Here is a 21517-nt window from a genome sequence, read left to right on the forward strand (position 1 = left end):
AGGCTCCTCAACAGCTTCTACCCCCAACCATAAGACTGCTGAACAATTAATAAAATCGCCACCGGACTATTTACATTGACCCCCTCCATTTTGTACACTGCTGCTACTCACTGTTTATTATCTATGCAAAGTCACTTCACCTCCACTTACATGTACAAATTACCTCAACTAACCTGTACCCCGCACACTGACTCGGTATCGGTACCCGCTATATATAGCCTCGTTATTGTTATTATTTTTTGTTACTTTTTATTATTATTTTTTACTTTAGTCTATTTGGGAAATATTTTCTTAACTCTTCTTAAACTGCACTGTTGGTTAAGGGCTTGTAAAGTAAGCATTTCACGGTCAGGTATACACTTGTTGTATTCGGCGCATGTGACAAGTAAAGTTTGATTTGATTTTAGTCTAACATTTTCAAAGTGCACATAAGAATTCGGTAATTCGGTAAGAAGGACCGCACATCATTGCAACCTCGACTTGGATGTTCTGTTAATAGGAATTACCATATTCTAAATGTGATTTCTGTCATTCTGAGCACTGTGGGCGGACGCCCTAGACAGGTTACGCACCCAATGCATATGGATCCGGTAAATTTCTTAAATGTCCGGGTCAATTAAAATGTTGCCGGTCAAATGGAAACCCTGAACAGTACCCATTGATTCTTGAAGAATAAAGCTTATAAATGCCTTATTAGTTTAGTACAACTGTCTTATCATAACACAAAAAATAAAGTTGTATTACTCTGTCTATGAATTTGAGAGAGGTAACAAATTACATTTCCCCAGCCCCATCCCTATTTTAGGGCCAGGAGTGAGATTACAGATTTTGCCTTTAATGTTCACTTCCCTGTTGTACCCCCAGCGTGCAGTGAGCTGATCACCCCAGCATTGGACCGTAAACCGACCAGCTTTGTGGCGGTCAGCTGTACCACTCCTCCCCAGGCCTTCTGGACCAAACATGCTCAGACAGAGATCATAGAGGTAGAACCACACCCAGAGATGGGCAGTATTTCTGTTACATGTATTCAAAATACGTATTGAATTACTTCTGAACTACATTCTAATGTATTGTGTAACTTTTCTATACCATTCTTTATATGGGTTCACAATTTTGTGGCCCCCTTTAACCCTGCATTGGTATCAGAAGGCTGATGGCACTAGGGTGTGATAAGAGTGTCTGCTAAATGACCTAAATGTAAATGTAAAAATGAACACTTGTAAAGCATTCTGGATATTATTATAATGAGCTCTGCCCCCAAAACAAGGTCAATAATAATTCCCAGTGTACTTTGCAATTGTTAATTTTTACATTTACATTTTTTTTACTGATAATGTTGTTTTAGTGAAGGAGTGTTCTTGCAAATCTCTCTCTCGTCCTCACCCGTCTCTGCTTCAAACTCCACGTCTCAAGTTGAAACGCTTGGGACTCGTTACTTTCTGTTTCCACCTTGTACGGTTTACTCTCTCTCCTCGTGCTTCAATCATCCCTCTCTCGTCAGGTACTTAAGCATTCAGTCAGGGCTCTTGTTTCATCACTATCTCCCTCTGTTTAGCGTCTCTCATCCTCTCTCTCTTCATACATCTCTCTCTCATCTCCTCTCTTTTTACTCTTTCTCTTTCTCTCTTCCATCGTACTCTTTCCTCTTTTCTCGTCTCTCTCTCATCTTTTCTCTCTCTCTCCCTCTGCTCCTCTCATCAATTCAATTTCAAGGGGCTTTAGTTGGCGATGGAAAACATGTGTTAACACATTCCAACAGCAATGCGGGTAGATATCTTATACAAAAGTGAAAATATAACACATACAACATTTGAAACAGTTAAGCATTACACATACAGAGTTTCAAAAACAATAAAGACATTACAAATGTTATATTATATAATATACAGGTGTTTTGTAACAATCGTAACAAATGGTTAAACGGCACACAAGTTTCAAATAAAATAAGCATAAATATGGGTAGTATATATAAACAATATGTGTTTGTTCTTCACTGGTTTGCCCTTTTCTGGTAGGCAACAGCGTTTCACAAATCTTGCTGCGTTGGTGCTGATCGGTGGCACACTGTGTGAATTTTCCCAGTTAGATATTGGGGCGTTTATCAAAATTTGGATGTTTCAATTCTTTGTATCTATGGATCTGTGTAATCTGAGGGAAATATGTCTCTCTAATATGTTATGGTCATTACATTGGCGGAGGTTAGGAGTGCAGCTCAGTTTCCACCTCATTTTGTGGGCAGTGTGTGCACATATCAGCCTGTCTATCTCTTTAGAGCCATGTCGCCTACGGCGGCCTTTCTCAATAGCAAGCTATTGCTCACTGAGTCTGGTACATAGTCCAAAGCTTTCTTAAGTTTGGGTAGTCACAGTTGTCAGGTATTCTGCCATCTGTGTACTCTCTTGTTAGGGGCCAAATAGCATTCTAGTTTGCTCTGTTTTTTTGGTTTAATTCTTTTCCAATGTGTCAAGTTAATTATCTTTTCTGTTTCTCATGATTTTTTTGGTTGGTCCTAATTGTGCTGTTGTCCTGTGGGCTCTTGTTGGGGGTTTGTGTTTCTTGCTTCTGTGTATAACAGAGAGCCCTGGACCAGCTTGCTTAGGGGACTCTTCTCCAAGGTGTCTATACTCTCTGTAGGTGATGGCTTTGTTATGGAAGGTTTTGGGAAATCGTCTTCCTTTTCAGGTGGTTGTAGTTTACCGGCTCTTTCTGGATCTTTGATAATTTCCAGTGCTGGTTAATCCCGGACCTAATCTCTGCTCTAGCCCATGCATTAAATCTTTCTCTCTCGTCTCTCTCTCTTCTCTCTCGTTTACTTCGAACACTTCATACTATCGTTCTCTCTCGTTCTCTCACACACTATAACCACTACTCTCAATGTTCTCTCTCATCAGGAACTCCAATGTTTGATATCTCTGTCTTCGGACTCGTCTGTGGCTCGGTGTTTTCACAAAAGACAACTTTCTTAGGTCTTACTACACCTCCCCTTCTCAACACAGGAGACAAATAACCAGTAAAATCCCCCCACCGCTTAGCAAAGTGAGGCCTGCGACGCTAGGGCAAGGCTGGCCGACTTGTTCCTGTTTTCTCAAATCTCCACAAATGTAGGTGTACTCTGGGCTCGCCCCGGTTTACCTCCAGTCAACGAACAACAGTAGTGAAGCTGGAGAGGATCTGTTTTCATCACACTCAAAAACTGAGGTTACCCAGCTCAACACACCGCAGTAAGTGCAGCTCGCAGCGAGCGTCTTGAGGGTCGTGGGTCGGTTTTCACGGTAGGTCTCCTCTTACCCTCTCAAACTAAACAACATATTAAGAAGTGAAAGCGCTAGGGAGGCGATATGATCGTGTTTCAATCTGGTATAGGTTAAGTCTCCCTCTCGTCCCTGCTACCTCTAATCCACAAGTATCGCCGAAACAAAGTGAACCCAGAAGTAATTTCTGAGTAAGTGAGCAGTCAGCGGGTCTGTTTTCAAAACTGTAGGTTTAACTAATTCAAATACAGACAGGCACAGGATCCGCACAGCCTTAGACAACAGAATGAAGCGGATATAGTTGAATATTCAAGGGGACCTTCACCAGACAGTGAAGCTCGGTAGGCGGACGGAGAGCGTTGTGCTTACACCCCAAAAAACATACTGTTACCGGGCGCTGTCTTTTTGATAAACCACTCAAAGCAGAGGTACGTAGGGATCCGTTCTGAAGATGGGAAGCGAGGCAAGCGCGGAAAATCTGTTACTCACAACTTACAAGTAACTTGCGTAGGTCTTAGCCATGCAGATAGGCTCACAACAGGGACCACCATGTAAAAGTGAACGCATCTGGAGCCGGTGCCTTCTGGTTTTCAATCAACTGTAGGTACCCAACTCAACGCTCTTCAGCGAATCCCTGGTATAGCGTCAGACACCCGTAAGAATTGTAGTCAAGCTGGAGCTATCGTGTTTCACACAGTGTAGGGCATTTAAACCCTAGGCTTTCCGTGATTTACTCTTCATTTTCACATCCCACTGCTAGGCGGTATAACGGCTGTTTATTCACCCGCCTCAACACCGAAGGTGAAGCTTGGAAGCGATGTCTGTTCAGAGAAAAACAAAGAATTTTAAATAAAGCGTAACTGTTTGTTTTTGGGTTTAAAACATATTGTAACCCATTGTTTTTTAGTTTCCACAGGCCCACAAATACCTCCATATTTTCCTCCGCCATTCATCTCCTTTTTGTCGACGGGTTACCAGTTTCCAGAGTACAGTCCCAGTTGTATCAACGGCGATCATGAGCTCTTCCTTCCTCCCACAGAGGACGAGGAGGCAGGGTAGGCCGACGAGTGGAATTCGTGGACCAATTTGTGCAGCGTAGGGTATACGTTTTTCCCATGATTTAATATGACAGATCTCTCTTCAGCCAAACATATACGAATATCAAAATAATTGTGTACACTCAAATATGTCGATATCCCTCTCACGTCACGCCGTACAGTCGCCCGTTGTGAACAGTCCAGTCGTGGCAACCAAAGACACTACAATCACCATGACAAAATACAGTGAAACCTCACCGCAACAAAAACACTAACAAACGACGATACGGGTCCACTATAGTAACATGATGTTCCCAAGTCAGGAAAGACAAATAAGCGATTGACAGCTGCCTCTGATTGGAGAATAAATTAAGCCTCAGGCCGAACACAGCAAACCACGAACTATGGAACTCCAACATCACAAGCAACTAGAATCCCCCATATGCCACCTAGTCCCCCAACGTCCGACCAGACACTTAAACATGCAAGCAAATAACACTAGCATAAGAGCCAGCTTGATGGTCAGGGCGTGACACCCGACGTGACGAACCTTGTTGGGCGGTGTAAAGGAGGCACAAACGGAAGAAGCAGCTTCCGTTCTCTATTTCTCGTCTCTCCTACCTTCTTCTCTGCTCGTCTTTCAATCTGGTGTTTCGTAACTGGGATAAAGTCTCGCCCCCTTTAGGTGGGGGTCACTAGATGAGAATTCCTCGTCTATATCGGTTTGTTAGCCTAACATTCTTTCGGAATGACAACTTACACACAAAAAAAAAATTGATTTCTCTCGATCCGTGTGCTGGTCTCTCCTTCTCGGTCGCTCGCTGTCCTCGTCTCGCAGCTTACTAAGTTTGCGGCCTATCGGCTTGGTTGTGTGTTTATCCTTAGTAGTGACTGCATTTCGGTGGATGTGGCTGTTTCTGTGGCATCCTTGTCGCACAAAGTCTTGTGCTGTTTTTCGTTGTTCTGTAGTTCTCTTTTCTCTCTCTCTCTTCTCTCTCTCTCTCTCTCTCTTCTTCGTCTCTTCTCTTCGTTCTCTCTCGTTCTGCGTTCTCTCTCTCTCGTTCTCTCTTCAGGTACTAGTACTCTATCTATCTGAGCAGTATAGGTTCTTCCAGGACTCTCTGTGATCACTCAGCAGACCCAGGTCAAACTATCGTGATACGACGTCAAGGACCGCTCCAGGGCACGGTACGAAATATCACCCTCAAAAACTACTCCAACTCCCCACTACAGTCAACTGCCAAAACCTCACAACCTTCCAAAACTCTTCACCCCAAACTAATCAAACACTCCACTCCCAGATGTACCTGCTGGGGTGCAGCCATGTTCCCTGTGAAGGAGCTGCTGCAGGAACAAACACCACAGACTCCACCCTCGCCACTCACGCTCACCAGCCCGCTTGAACAGCCAGAACCACACCACACACTACCACACACACACACACACACCACACACACACACACTACACCACACACACACACAGCACACACACACACAACACACACCCCACACAACAACCAACCTCCACATACATCCTCAGCTATTGTTAAATAGTAGGGCATAAGAGCCTAAGTACTGTAGAGACACCTATTACTGTCTGTCCCCAGGTCAGCGGAGAACGAGCGCATGGGCAATATCACCATCATCGCCTGGCAGATAGAGGAGAGGAGGGAGCAGAGAGCCCCTGTCGCCCGGCAGGACACCATCAATGGCAGGGTGAGTGGCTTGGTCTGGTTCTTACTGAGGAAGGAATACCGACTAAGGTCAAAACTTAGTAATAGCCATATTATCTGATTTGTTTGAAGATGGACCACAGAGTATGTACTGTAGACCTACTTTGTTAAATGTTTGTAGGATTATCTTTTGCACCTTTTCCCCTTTCCTGGCTTACCTGTCTGTGTTCAGATCACTGCCCGAGGCAAGCTAGGGACAGCCAAATTGCCTTCACCTGTTTGGTCAGTGGCCAAGAAGGACAAGGAGAAAGGTTAAATCCACACGGTAGAAATTCAGCCAGTCGGTTCAGGTTACTGTTCAAGTGAAGGGCATCCAGGATGAATCATACAATGAAGATGTCTGTTCCTTTTGTGTTTCTCAGATGGTTCTTCCAGTGGATGATAGCCTGACTGAGTCCGTGAACATCAGGGCCAAGTCTGCGTCTCTGTGCAAAGACACACTGCTGAAGGCTGGTGAGTGTGTTCCAGTGTGTGTCAGTGTGTGTTTCTCTATTGGCAAGTGTGTGTTTGTCTGAAAGGGCAATTCCGCCACTTTTCAACCTCATATTAATTATCTCCAGCACCAAAACAGTGTATGTGAAAACAGCACGTTTCTATAATCTGTGGTTAAAAAGAAAACAAAGGTCCTAAAAAAATGCTTCTCTGTGACATCACAGGGTAGGATTAAAAGTAAAAAATAAAATAAAAAAACTGCAATTTTCAAAAACGGGAATGAGTTTCTAGCCAGAGGGAAGGTTTTGATTAAGACATTTTCACAGACAAGTTCAACCTTTCCTCGTGCCAGTCTGTAATCCCAACATATTTTAAACTGATCACCATTGTCCCTGTTCCCAAGAGCTCCAAGGTAACCTGTCTAAATGACTATCGCCCTTTAACACTTACATCTGTAATTATGAAATGCTATGATAGGCTGGTCATGATACACATCAACACCATCATCCCAGACACCCTAGACCCACTCCAATTTGCATACCGCCCCAACAGAACCACAGATGATGCCATCTCAATTGCACTTCACACTGCCCTCTCCCACCTGGACAAGAGGGGAAATACAGGACCAACACAGGCCCCCTCAGGTGTGTGTGCTCAGTCCCAACACAGGTGTGTGTGCTTACCCCAACACAGGGCCCCTCAGGTGTGTGTGCTCAGTCCCAACACAGGGTGTTGTGCTTACCCAAACACAGGGCCCCTCAGGTGTGTGTGCTCAGTCCCAACACAGGTGTGTGTGCTTACCCCAACACAGGGCCCCTCAGGTGTGTGTGCTCAGTCCCCTCCTATACTCCCTGTTCACCCACGACTGCGTGGCCACGCACGACTACAACACCATCATCAAGTTTGCTGACGACATGACGGTGGTAGGCCTGATCACCGACAACGATGAGTCAGCCTACAGGGAGGAGGTCAGAGACTTAGCAGTGTGATGCCAGGACATCAACCTCTCCCTCAATGTCAGTAAGACCAAGGAACTGATCGTGGACTATAGGAGAAAGAGGGGAGATCACGCCGCCATCCACATTGGCAAGGCTGTTGTGGAGTGGGTCGAGGGCTTTCCTTGGCGTCCACATCACTAAGGACTTAACATGGTCCACATACAATCCCCACAGCCGTGAAGCGGGCACGGCAGCACCTGTTCCTCCTCAGGAGGCTGAAAAGATTGGGCATGAGCCCTCAGATCCTTAAAAAGTCCTACAGCTGCACCATCAAGAGCATCTTGACTTGCTGCATCACCGCTTGGTATGGCAAATGCACCGCCGTTGATCTCAAAGCTTTACAGAGGGTGGTTCGGAGGGTCCAGTACATCACTGGCGGGGGGCAATTACTTTTTCACACAGGGGCATTGGATGTTGTATAACTTTGTTAATGAAGTAAATTAAATAAGTATGTAATTGTTGTGTATTTTTTCATTCAGGTTCCCTTTATCTAATAATAGGTTTTGGTTGAAGATCTGATAACATTCAGTATCATAAATATGAAAAAATAGAGAAAATTAGAAAGGGGCAAATACTTTATCATGACACTGTACATACACATTACACTCACACACACACACATTTACACTCATTTACTGCTGCTACTGTTCTTTATTTTACTATTATTATTATTATCTATCCTGATGCCTAGTCACTTTAGCCTGCTTTCATTTACATATCTATCTCAAATACCTTGTACCTCTGCACATTGATCTGGTACTGATACTTCCTGTATGTAGTGCCATTCTTGTGTATTTTATTTGATTCCTCTGTGTTACTATTTTATTTATATTTTAAGACTCTGCATCGTTGTGAAGGGCTTGTAAGCAAGCATTTCACATTAAAGTCTACACCAGTTGTATTCAGTGCGTGTAACAAATAAAATTTGATTTGATTTGATTCCCACGTCACCGTGAATCTCAGTGTTAAAAATTATTGTTTTTAAAATGTTTTAACTTTCGATGATGTCATCGGGTAGAACTTTTAAACTATTTCTGTTCTACAAAACATAGAAATGTGCTGTTTTCACATATGTAGTCACTGGTATTGTGCTGGAGATAATGAACATTTGGTTGAAAGTGTTGAAATTGCCCTTTAAGTGTGTGTTTAAATGAGATAGTATGTATGTCCTTCTCTATTCATAGCATACTCTTAGGTTCTAATTCTCAGAGTAAAAAACTCTACGGACACTATGAAAGCTTAACCAAGTTTAATTCTTCCCAGAAGATCAGTACAGCTGCATTCATACAAAACATGTTTCCACCAACACAAGTATATATACTCCAATTTAGATGCACTCCTCCTTCTCTCCAACCCTTACATCTGTTATGGTTCGACAGGAAGACGAAGTGATGGGGTAATAAACTGTTCCTCCTCCCTTAAGGTGACCTGACCTGACCTCAATCCCTTTGATGCCTAATCCAAAGTTCTCCACCCATATCACCTATAGCACTCCCTTAAAAGCCTCCCCTCTACCCAGCACATTCCAAAGCCATCTGGCTCCTACAGATAACCATTTAACTTCTGATGTAAAAAACAGTCTCTATCACTCATCAGATACTATAGTATTACTTCTGATGTATCGTGTCTCTAGTATAACAATGTTAAACAAAGTTAAACAAAGTTTAACCCAGAATCTAACAATACAGAAAGTTTACAGATTTAGGAATTATGACTGACTGACACACTGTATCCCACTGCTGGCTTGCATTTGAAGTTAAGTAGGGTTGGTCCTGGTCGGTGGTCACTGGATGGTAGATCAAATGCTGCTGGAAGTGGTATTGGAGGGCCAGTAAGAGGCACTCTTTCCTCTGATCTAAAAAAAATATCCCGATGTCCCAGGGCAGTGATTGGGGACATTGCCCTGTGTAAGGTGCTGTCTTTCGGATGGGATGTTAAATGGGTGTCCTGACTCTCTGTGGTCACTAAAGATCCCATGGCACTTATTGTAAGAGTAGGGGTGTTAACCCTGGTGTCCTGGCTATATTCCCAATCTGGCCCTCATACCATCATGGCCACCTAATCCCCAGCTTCCAATTGGCTCATTCCTCTCCCCTGTAACTATTCCCCAGGTTGTTGCTGTAAATGGGATTGTGTTCTCAGTCAACTTACCTGGTAAAATAAGGGTTAAATCAAATAAATGCATTTAATACATTTTGATTTGAATGATTAATTGATGTATTGACTAGTGTTATGCTGTGTTGTCAGTGTTTGGGGGCACCATGTCTCGTATGTATCGATTCCCCACCACGGATGGAAACCACCTGAGGATCCTAGAGCAGATGTCTGACAGCGTCCTCTCTCTACACATCCCTCGYCAGTTTGTCAAACTACTGCTGGAGGAGGACGCTGTCAGGTACGCTGCTATACACTGTTAAAATGAAGTGCTTTGTAACACCAAAACTAATTGCAACTGAGCTGCCACCAAGGTGAAGGAGACTAAAGATTAACTCTGCTGGAGTATTAAAACACATCATCCTGAGAGGTTTTTAAACATTACATGACGTGTGTAACAAATCAAATTAAATGTTATTTGTCACTTGTGCTAAATAGAACAGAATAGAACCTTAATGTGAAATGCTTACTTACAAGCCCCTAACCAACAATGCAGTTCAATAAATAGAGTTAAGAAAATATTTACAAAATAACCTATGCGAATTGGAGCGGGTCTGAGGTTTCCGGGATGATGGTGTTGATGTGAGCCATGAACAGCCTTTAAAATAACTTCATGGCTACCAACGTGAGTGCTACTGGGTGTTAGTCATTTAGGCAGGTTACCTTCAAATTCTTGGGCACAGGGACCATGGTGGTCTGCTTGAAACATATGTCTATTACAGACTCGGTCAGGGAGAGGTTGAAAATGTCAGTGAAGACACTTGCCAGTGGGTCCGCGCATGCTCTGAGTACACACTCTGGTAATCCGTCTGGCCCAGCGGCTTTGTGAATGTTGACCAGTTTAAAGTTCTTGCTCACATCGGCTACGTAAGGCGTGATCACACAGTCGTCCGGAACAGCTGGTGCTCTCATGCATGCTTCAGTGTTGCTTGCCTCGAAGCGAGCATAGAAGGCATTTAGCTCATCTGGTAGGCTTGCGTGAACTGGGCAGCTTGCGGCTGTGTTTCCCTTTGTAGTCCGTAATTGTTTGCAAGCCCTGCCACATCCGACGAGCGTCAGAGCCGGTGTAGTAGGATTCAATCTTAGTCCAGTAGTGGCGCATTGCCTGTTTGATGGTTCGATTGAAGGCATAGCGGGATATCATATAAGCGTCCGGATTAGTGTCCCGCTCCTGAAAGATAAAGCTATAGCCTTTAGCTCGGTGCGGATGTTGCCTGTAATCCATGGCTTCTGGTTGGGATATGTACATATGGTCACTGTGGGACGACGTTGTCATTGCACTTATTGATGAAGCCGGTGACTTAGGTGGTATACTCCTCAATGCCATTGGATGAATCACGGAATATATTCCAGTCTGTGCTAGCAAAACAGTCCTGTAGTGTAGCATCCGTGTCATCTGACCACTTCCGTATTGAGCGAGTCACTGGTACTTCCTGCTTTAGTTTTTGCTGGTAAGCATGAATCAGGAGGATAGAATTATGGTCAGATTTGCCAAATCGAGGGCGAGGGAGAGCTTTGCACATGTGACATGCTGGTAGAAATTAGGTAAAACGGATTTAAGTTTACCAGTATTAAAGTCCCCGGCCAATAGGAGCGCCGCTTCTGGATGAGCATTTTCTTGTTTGCTTATGGCCTTATATAGCTTGTTGAGTGTGGTCTTAGTGCCAGCATCGATTTGTGGTGGTAAATGACGGCTACGAATAATGTAGATGAGAACTCTCTTGGTGGATAGTGTGGTCTACAGCTTATCATGAGGTACTCTACCTCAGACAAGCAATACCTAGAGACTTCTTTAATATTAGACATCGCCCACCAGCAGTTATTGACAAATACACACCACAGCCCCTCATCTTACCAGACGTAGCCTCTCTGTTCTCCCAATGCGCGGAAAACCCAGCCAGCTCTATATTATCCATGTCATCGTTCAGCCACGACTCTGAAACATAAGATATTACAGTTTTTAATGTCCCGTTGGTAGGATAGTCTCGACCGTAGATCATCAAGTTTGTTTTCCAGTGATTGCACGTTGGCCAATAGAACAGATGGTAATGGCGATTTACTCACTCGCCTACGAATCCTAACAAGGCACCCCAACCTTTTTCCTTGGTATCTCCGCCTTTTCTTCACGCTAATAATGGGGATTTGGGCCTGTTCTCCGGAAAGCAGTATATTCTTCCCGTCTGACTCATTAAAGAAAAAATCTTCCTCCAGTTCGATGGTTGCTGTTCTGATGTCCAGAAGCTCTTTTCGGTCAAAACAGATGGTAGCAGCAACTTTATGTACAAAATAAGTTACAAACAATGCGGAAAAACAAACAAAATAGCACAGTAGTTAGGAGCCCGTAAAACTACAGCCATCCCCTCCAGCGCCATTATTACATTATTATTACACCACTTAATAATAAAGCGTTGAGCAACACCTTGCCAGGGACTGGGAGCATATACAGTACCAGTCAAAAGTTTGGACACACCTACTCATTCAAGGGTTTTTCTTTATTTTTACTATTTTCTACATTGTAAAAACTATTGAATAACACATAGTGTGCAAAGCTGTCATCAAGGCAAAGGGTGGCTAATTTGAAGAATCTCAAATATAAAATATATTTTGATTTGTTTAACACTTTTTGGGGATATTACATGATTCCATGTGTGTTATGTCATAGTTTTGATGTCTTCACTATTATTATACAATATAGAAAATAGTCAAATAAAGAAAAAAAACTTGAATCAGTACAACATTTGACTGGTACTGTACATGTTCATTTAGTGTTTTGATGCTCCCTTTGACATGCACTGAAACCCCAAAAAGTGTTTTCACATCATTCTCTTAAAAACACCAATATTCAGATTGAAGAACCACTTTGGGTTTTTGAGAGTACAGTCATGGCCAAAAGTTTTGAGAATTACATAAATATTAATTTTCACAAAGTCTGCTGCCTCAGTTTGTATGATGGCAATTTGCATATACTCCAGAATGTTATGAAGAGTGATCAGATGAATTGCAATTAATTGCAAAGTCCCTCTTTGCCATGCAAATGAACTGAATCCCCCAAAAACATTTCTACTGCATTTCAGCCCTGCCACAAAGGACCAGCTGACATCATGTCAGTGATTCTCTCGTTAACACAGGTGTGAGTGTTGACGAGGACAAGGCTGGAGATCACTCTGTCATGCTGATTGAGTTCGAATAACAGACTGGAAGCTTCAAAAGGAGGTGGTGCTTGGAATCATTGTTCTTCCTCTGTCAATCATGGTTACCTGCGAGGAAACACGTGCCGTCATCATTGCTTTGCACAAAAAGGGCTTCAAAGGCAAGGATATTGCTGCCAGTAAGATTGCACCTAAATCAACCATTTATTAGATCCTCAAGAACTTCAAGGAGAGCGGTTCAATTGTTGTGAAGAAGGCTTCAGGGCGACCAAGAAAGTCCAGCAAGCGCCAGGACCGTCTCCTAAAGTTGATTCAGCTGCGGGATCGGGGCACCACCAGTACAGAGCTTGCTCAGGAATGGCAGCAGGCAGGTGTGAGTGCATCTGCACGCACAGTCAGGTGAAGACTTTTGGAGGATGGCCTGGTGTCAAGAAGAGCAGCAAAGAAGCCACTTCTCTCCAGGAAAAACAWCAGGGACAGACTGATATTCTGCAAAACGTACAGGGATTGGCCTGCTGAGGACTGGGGTAGTCATTTTCTCTGATGAATCCCCTTTCCAATTGTTTGGGGCATCAGGAAAAAAGCTTGTCCGGAGAAGACAAGGTGAGCGCTACCATCAGTCCTGTGTCATGCCAACAGTAAAGCATCCTGAGACCATTCATGTGTGGGGTTGCTTCTCAGCAAAGGGAGTGGGCTTACTCACAATTTTGCCTAAGAACATAGCCATGAATAAAGAATGGTACCAACACATCCTCCGAGAGCAACTTCTCCCAACCATCCAGGAACAGTTTGGTGACGAACAATGCCTTTTCCAGCATGATGGAGCACCTTGCCATAAGGAAAAAGTGATAACTAAGTGAGCTTGAGAACAAAACAATGATATTTTGGTCCAAGGCCAGGAAACTCCCCAGACCTTAATCCCATTGAGAACTTGTGGTCAATCCTCAAGAGGCGGGTGGACAAACAAAAAACCCACAAATTCTGACAAACTCCAAGCATTGTATGCAAGAATGGGCTGCCTCAGTCAGGATGTGGCCCAGAAGTTAATTGACAGCATGCCAGGGCCGGATTGCAGAGGTCTTGAAAAGAAGGGTCAACACTGCAAATATTGACTCTTTGCATCAACTTCATGCAATTGTCAATATAAAGCCTTTGACACTTATGAAATGCTTTGTAATTATACTTCAGTATTCCATAGTAACATCTGACAAAAATATCTAAAGCCACTGAGGGCAGCAGACTTTGTGAAAATGTATATTTCTGTCATTCTCAAAACTTTTGGCCATGACTGTACTGTATTGTTTAAAAACAATTTCTGTGTATCAGAACACTTACATTGGGTCTACATTCAAACACCCTCCAAACACCAGATCTCAGGTTTAGGTGCACTACTTTACATGGTTTCATTACACAATAATGGTGTTTTGAGTCTTTTTACTTTTACCAGTTGTGTGGTGTGTGTGTGTGTGTGTGTGTGGTGTGTGTGTGTTGTGTGTGTGTGTGTGTGGTGTGTGTGTGTGTTGGTGTGGTGTGTGTGTGTGTGTGTGTGTGTGTGTGTGTGTGTGTGTTGTGTGTTGTGTGTGTGTGTGTGTGATGTGTGTGTTAGGTGTGTGAACTGGAGGAGTTGGGGAGTTTGTCTCCATGTTGGGAAAACTGAGAGGGAGATTATTGCTCAGTACCAGACCATCATCCTCACCTACCAGGAAACCTCGTGGACCTACACGAATATAAAGGTTAGCGCCATACTTTATAGAACATTACACCAACATACCAGAAAACATAACAATCCTGCTAGACTGCACCTAAACATTTTTAAACATATTACTAATATCAGTTGTTAGTATCCTCAAGAACAACACCGCAATCAGTGGCGATTTTAGCATGTACATCTTGGGGGGGGGGGGGGGATCAAAAGTGATATGCTGCCAGCAAAACCATTACACAACACAACACTAACAATACATGTCAACTGCACACTAAAACGGTGCACAACGGTGCCAAAACAGCCTAAAATAAGCTTTTTCTAACAGCAAGTCCCAACATCTTACCACTGCCTACACCTGGCTATCAGCGGAGCCTTGTTCTGGCAGTGAAAAAGTTCATTAGGCCTCATTTACTGCCTTTTTAAAAACATATCTGATATGGCTGACAAATGTGCGTTTTCTAATGACAATTTAATATGAACAAACTATGGCATAAGGGGACTACAAGCGGATAAAGAGGCAATCCTTATTTTCGATTAAGACATTCATGAGCGAGCTAGGACGGACGTAGTCAATATAACTATTTGTTCAGCACTTTTGAAATGTACACCAACAGAATTCAAAACATGGGCTGTTCTTACAGTGTTCTCCCTGTTCAACAAGTCAGAACTGTAGGATAAATAAAGGGGGCATATAAGCAGACAATGAAAGCTCTTACAATATTCGATGATTACATTTCTCTAAAACAGGTTATAGGCTACATGTGTACCACCAAGTCAGAACAGTAGGTGAAATTAAGAGGCGTAAATAGAGCAAATTATTAGGGTGAGGCACATGGGCTACTAACAGCTTACTACACAACATACACTTAGTATTACTTTATTAGCTACAGTATACATATCTCCCTGGCATATTACATAATTTATGCAGTAGCATACAGTACAATACATTTTTGGACTCACCTTGTGATGTGCTCACTTGAACAGGAAGGTGGCGCAGAGGTCCTTCGTGGGAAAATGTTGTCATCAAAGTCTGGTATTCTCTGGATTTATGGTGCTTTCAAAACAACTGGGAACTCGAAAAAGAAAAAAACAAGGTTAAAAAAATACATGATGACGTCATTGATCTTCAGGTCGTAGCTCTAGAAAGAGGCCGGATTTACAATTCCGAGTTTAAAATGTATTTTCTCAGTCAGAGCTCGTTTATTTCCAACTTCCCAGTTGTCTTGAACTCACTGAAGTCACGTTGTCGCAATACGAGTTAACAGTTGTTTGGAGCGCAGCACAAATCATGCTTCATTGACAGCATGGCCCATGTTGAATGTTTATCATTTTAAACTTGGAAAAGAGACACTTAATCCCAGATTTGGGACCACACTGCCACTCCACTGAATAGCAGGCTAGTGATTGCTTTGCAATTTTTGCAGTTAGCCACTGTCACTGATTCCTTCCAAACCACTCATTGTTGAATTTGCGATTTCCAACTTGTTGTGTAATGTTTATGTCCAATGGCCGATGAGCACTGATACGTTTTATCTTCATTATTTATCTTCATATGACAAGGATTAAAAAGGATTTGCCAGTAGATTGTCGACTTGATTCATGATGATGACTGCTAGCTAAGATTTTGAAAGTATGATGTTGACATGATCAGTCCAATCAAAGCTATTGTACATATGAAGTGATTTGACGTCATTTTATCTGTGGCCAATGATCTTGAGCCTTCTTGGATGGGCACTTCTAATATAACTCTATGGCATCACTCAAGGGGCTAGAATATTCTAGCTCTCCCCTTAGACTTGGCGGTGACGTAGTTTCCCCATGAGTGACAGAACACTGAGCCAATCAAGGCGCAACACTCCGTATTTTCTGCTGGTTTGCCCCACCACAGAAAGCACTGAGATAGGCTGAAACACCTGCATTTTGGAGCTGCCTTTGCCCAACCTGCCCTGAATGACGGGTCGCCCCTGACTACAATGATTAGCCCTATAAATGGCATGCCAAATTCATGGTATTTTATTTGAACTTTTACATTTGGTCATCTAACATATTCATAACATAATTAAAAAAGACTATGTCCAAATGTTAAAGTTTATATAAAATATAATGAATTTGGCGTACAATTTATAAGGCTATGCAATGACATGCTATGACATGTCACTACAGATATATCAGAAACCTGCTACATTAGCACTGTTAGCACTATAATATAATATTTAATATCACTAATGCGTCAGTAACATACAGAAAGAGACCATCAGCAACATGCAAAAGTACAATAGTTGGCATCATCATAACATATCCATCCTACTCCTCTTCCAGGTCCCTCCTTTAAGTCCAGTACTCTGAAAGCAGATAAGAAGCTGGAGTTTATCCCCACTAACCTACACGTCCAGAGGATGAGAGTACAAGGAGAGTCTGGCTATGGTAGGGGACCTGTTATATCTATCAGTCTCTATGGTAGGGGACCTGTCATATCTATCAGACTCTATGGTAGGGGACCTGTCATATCTATCAGACTCTATGGTAGGGGACCTGTATATCTATCAGTCTCTATGGTAGGGGACCTGTTATATTATCAGTTCTATGGTAGGGACCTTGTATATCTCAGACTCTATGGTAGGGGACCTGTTATATTCTATCAGTCTCTATGGTAAGGGGACCTGTTCTATCTATCAGACTCTATGGTAGGGGACCTGTATAATCTTTCAGTCTCTATGGTAGGGGACCTGTCATATCTATCAGACTCTATGGAGGGACCTGTTTATATATCAGTCTCTATGGTAGGGACCTTGTTATATCTATCAAGTCTCTTGGTAGGGACCTGTTATATCTATCAATCTCTATGGTAGGGGACCTGTCATATATAATAGACTCTATGGTAGGGGACCTGTTATATATATCAGTCTCTATGGTAGGGGACCTGTCATATCTATCAGACTCTATGGTAGGGGACCTGTTATATCTTTCAGTCTCTATGGTAGGGAACCTTATATATCTGTCAGTCTCTATGTCCTTTATATCCATCATTATATCCATCTGGTTCAATGTAATTCTCCACAGGAAGCATGTTTATATCTGTCTAAAAGTGCTCTCTACCCCTTCAACTCCCTCTCCTCTCCCTCCTCCCTCCTCCTCCCTCTCTCCCATCTCTCCTCTCCCTCCTCTCTCTTCCTCCCTCCTTCTCCCTCTCATCTCCCTCCTCCCTCCATCTCCCTTCCTCTCCTCTCCCAGACAGGACCTATGACGTAGTGACTATAGGTGCCCCAGCAGCCCACCACCAAGGCTTTAAGCACTGTGGTCTTCGGAAACTCATCCACAAGTTTGAGGAGGCTAGGAAACAGTGAGACCATATTTTCTTGAGCATATGGTTGGGGGACCAGAACAGCGTTTTGAATCATTTGTACACTGCAAATTCACCACAAAACGCACAAACAAATATAGTATTTGACAAAAAAAAAATTGTAACCTTTATTGTATTGGAATATGATCACATATGCCTCTTTATTTATGCATGGGAATATTTGGGAACAGATTTCCTAAATTAAAATAACTTTGAGCTGATTTCCTGGTGATTTTACAGTCTTTTATGTCCAACACCGAAAATGTGTATTAATATTTATTTGCTTAGAAAACTTGGGAAGCCAAATAAAATCAATTGGGGCTGTCAATTGGGAAACCCTGCTATAGAAACATCAGTTCATGATTTAATTGTTATCATTCATTTAGATTTCTAACCTTTGATTGAAATGTCTCCTTTTTGCTTGCTTTCTGATCAGCGCGTATGAGGAGGAATGGTGAGATCTGTCACCTGCTCCGTTTATGTGTGCAGTCTCAGTGGATATGTTTGTTTGTGTTCTGTATTACATCATTTTAAACCAGCACATTTTCACCCTGATCTCTCTCTCTCTCTCATTCTCACATTCTCTCTCACTTTCTTTCTCTCCCTCTCCCTCTCCCTCTCCCTCTCACACACACATACACACACACATATAAACACACACCTACAAGCAGTGCTGGGTCTGGCTCTAAGCCGGTGGCCTACCTGCCTCAGGACGTGGTTAGAGCGAAGGAGCTGATTGGTCAGATCAACACCTTGAAGACCCAGGTGTGCTACTACACCGAACGTTTGTCCCGCGCTGCCAAGGAACGCTCAGCCAACGCTCTGGAAAGAACCCTCGCCATCCTCTCTGAGAAGGTATGAGAGGGGTAGAGAGGGAGGCAGGCAGGGAGAGAGAAGGAGGGAGGGGGAAGACAGAGGGGAGAGAAGCATTGAAACATATATCTATCTATACAATCAATATGTATTTCACTGTATTAATACACACTATTATATATCCCTTGTCTCCTCCTCTCCCTGTCTCTCCTACATCTCTGTCTCCTTCTCCCTGTCTCTCCTCTATCTCTGTCCACCTCTCCCTGTCTCTCCTCTATCTCTCTCCCCCTCTCCCTGTCTCTCCTCATCTCTCTCCCTGCTCCCTGTCTCTCCTCCTCTCTCTCCCCACTCTCACCTGTCTCTCCTTTACTCGTCTCTCTGTATCTCTCTCTCTCCCGTCTCTCCTATCTCTCTCCTCTCCTGTCTCCTGTCTCTCTTCCTTTCTCCCCTCTCCTGTCTCTCCTCCATTCTCTCCTCCTCTCCCCCTGTCTCTCTCTCCATCTCTCTCCCCTCAGACTCGTCAGTTGGTGACAGTTTGTGCTCCTAAGTTGCTGTCCTCTGCCATCCTGGCCCTCTCTGCCGCCGTCCAGATACATTCCCAGAAGGGCACCTCCCCTCATCTTCACTCCTTCACCTCTCCATCCGCTCTCCCCTCTCATCAACACTCCCTCCTCTACACACTCTACCTCCCCCGCTGCCCATCCACCTCCCCTCTCGCACTTCCATCTCCCCTCGCGCACTCCGTATACCAGGAAGGAGAGGGGGGAGAGACAAGCGCTCCTCCCTACAGGCTGACTGGCACGAGGAGAACTGGGTAAGATGACATTATATATTTTGTTTAAGAATTGAGAATAACAACAATATTGTATAGAATTTATATAGAAAGTTATTTCATGTTTAATCTTCTACTACTCTGCTTTCTGTCACTCTCAACCCCCTTCAGGAGAAGGTATGGTTGAATGTGGATAAGAGTCTGGACTGTGTGATCCAGAGGGTGGACAGACTGCTGGCCAAAGATAGTATGCAGAGTGACAGCAGCAGTGAGGATGTGTTCCTGAACTCTCAGCAGCAGACCAATGCCACTACTAAGAAAGGTAAACCACACGCACACTTCATACAGTCAAATTACCTGACTGAAATTAAGGCGCTGTTAAAGTAAAATAGGTAAACTGATTGATTGGTTAATTGGGTTTTTAATGTGTTGTTTAATTGATTGACGGTTGATTGGTTATTTAATGTATTGTTTAATTGATTGACTGGTTGATTAATGTATTGTTTAATTGGTTGATTGGTTGATTTAATGTATTGTTTGAGTTGGTTGATTGATTGATTGGTTGATTGGTTTAATGAATGTATTGTTTAATTGATTGACTGGTTGATTGGTTGATTAATGTATTGTTTCATTGGTTGATTGGTTGATTAATGTATTGTTTAGTTGGTTGATTGATTGATTGATTGATTGGTTGATTGGTTTATGAATGTAATTGTTTAATTTGATTGACTGGTTGATTGGTTGATTAATGAATTGTTTCATTGGTTGATTGGTTGATTAATGTATTGTTTAGTTGGTTGATTGGTTGGTTGGTTGATTGGTTGATTCAATGTATTGATTTAATTTGGTTGACTGGTTGATTGGTTGATTAATGTATTGTTTATTGTGACTGGTGAGTGGTTGATAATGTATGTTTTAATTGGTTGACTGGATGATGGTTGATTAATGTATGTTTATTGGTTGATTGGTTGGTTGGTTGATTGGTTGATTAATGTATTGTTTAATTGGTTGACTGGTTGAGTGGTTGATTAATGTATTATTTAATTGGTTGACTGGTTGAGTGGTTGATTAATGTATTATTTAATTAGGTTGACTGGTTTAGTGGTGATTAATGTATTATTTAATTGGTTGATTGGTGAGTGGGTCAGGGGATAAAGGGAATGTGTGTGAATTCCTTGAGGTATCCATGGAAACAGAGAAGCCTTCTGGATACACCCAGAATCGTCATCTTCATCTCCTTCTTCTTCTCTTCCTCCATCATCATCATCATCATCCTCATTGTCATGATTCCCTTATGTGACCATCAACATGTCAGTCAAACCATGAAAAGACAACAGCACTGTAGGTTTCATGTCGTTTACTCCTCCATATTGTAATATTGTTCTGTATTATTCTTTGACTAGCAAGACATGCACTCACAAGCACACACCACCTGTCTTAAACATAAATATGTTCTTTTCTAGACAGCAGCCCAGATGTACAAAAGGAAAAGCCCTCCCCAGGTAAGAACAATAATGTGTGTGTGTGTGTGTGTGTGTGTGTGGTGTGTGTGTGTGTGTGTGTGTGTGTGTGGGTGTGTGTGTGGTGTGTGTGGTGTGTGTGTGTGTGTGTGTGTGTGTGTGTGTGTGTGTGGTGTGGTGTATAGATATACTGTATAACCTCATCCCCTTTCTCACGCAGGTGAATGGAAGTGAGGCATTGTACACCCTTCCCCTCGATGACACCTGTCAGAGTGTTGTGTCTCTGATGAGTGACCAGGCACGAAGTCCATGGGTTCTCCCTAATGCAGGTACAGTGCTCCACCACCATCGCATGAGCTCACCGACAGTAAGAGAGATGTGGTCTTACTGCTCAGACGGTGGGGTTTACACACACACACACAACACACACACACACACCACACACACACACACACCAACACACACACACACAAACACACACACACTATACAGTGGGGAGAACAGAGTATTTGATACCACTAGCCGATTTTGCAAGGTTTTCCTCTTAAAGCATTTAGAGCGTCTGTATTTTACATAGGTACAACTTCAACTGTGAGAGACGGAACTAAAACAAAAATCCAGACAAATCACATTTGTATGATTTTAAGTCTTAATTTGCATTTTATTGCATGAC

General features: G+C 42.9%; 1 protein-coding gene across 1 annotated transcript in view; it reads left to right on the forward strand.

Moving 5' to 3' along the window:
• The window catches only part of LOC111959240 (inositol polyphosphate-4-phosphatase type I A-like), a 52272-nt gene that overhangs the window by 22908 nt on the left and 7847 nt on the right, over positions 1–21517 (forward strand). Inside the window, exons 4-14 of the mRNA XM_070437624.1 lie at positions 865–1008; positions 4159–4306; positions 5896–6004; positions 6384–6474; positions 9699–9841; positions 18490–18654; positions 19128–19218; positions 19365–19426; positions 19556–19706; positions 20852–20886; positions 21065–21211. Of these exons, the coding sequence (XP_070293725.1) occupies positions 865–1008; positions 4159–4306; positions 5896–6004; positions 6384–6474; positions 9699–9841; positions 18490–18654; positions 19128–19218; positions 19365–19426; positions 19556–19706; positions 20852–20886; positions 21065–21211 (1286 nt within the window). The remainder of the gene's footprint in view (positions 1–864; positions 1009–4158; positions 4307–5895; positions 6005–6383; positions 6475–9698; positions 9842–18489; positions 18655–19127; positions 19219–19364; positions 19427–19555; positions 19707–20851; positions 20887–21064; positions 21212–21517) is intronic.

Source organism: Salvelinus sp. IW2-2015, linkage group LG36 (assembly GCF_002910315.2).
Source record: "Salvelinus sp. IW2-2015 linkage group LG36, ASM291031v2, whole genome shotgun sequence".
Classification (NCBI taxonomy): Eukaryota; Metazoa; Chordata; class Actinopteri; order Salmoniformes; family Salmonidae; genus Salvelinus; species Salvelinus sp. IW2-2015.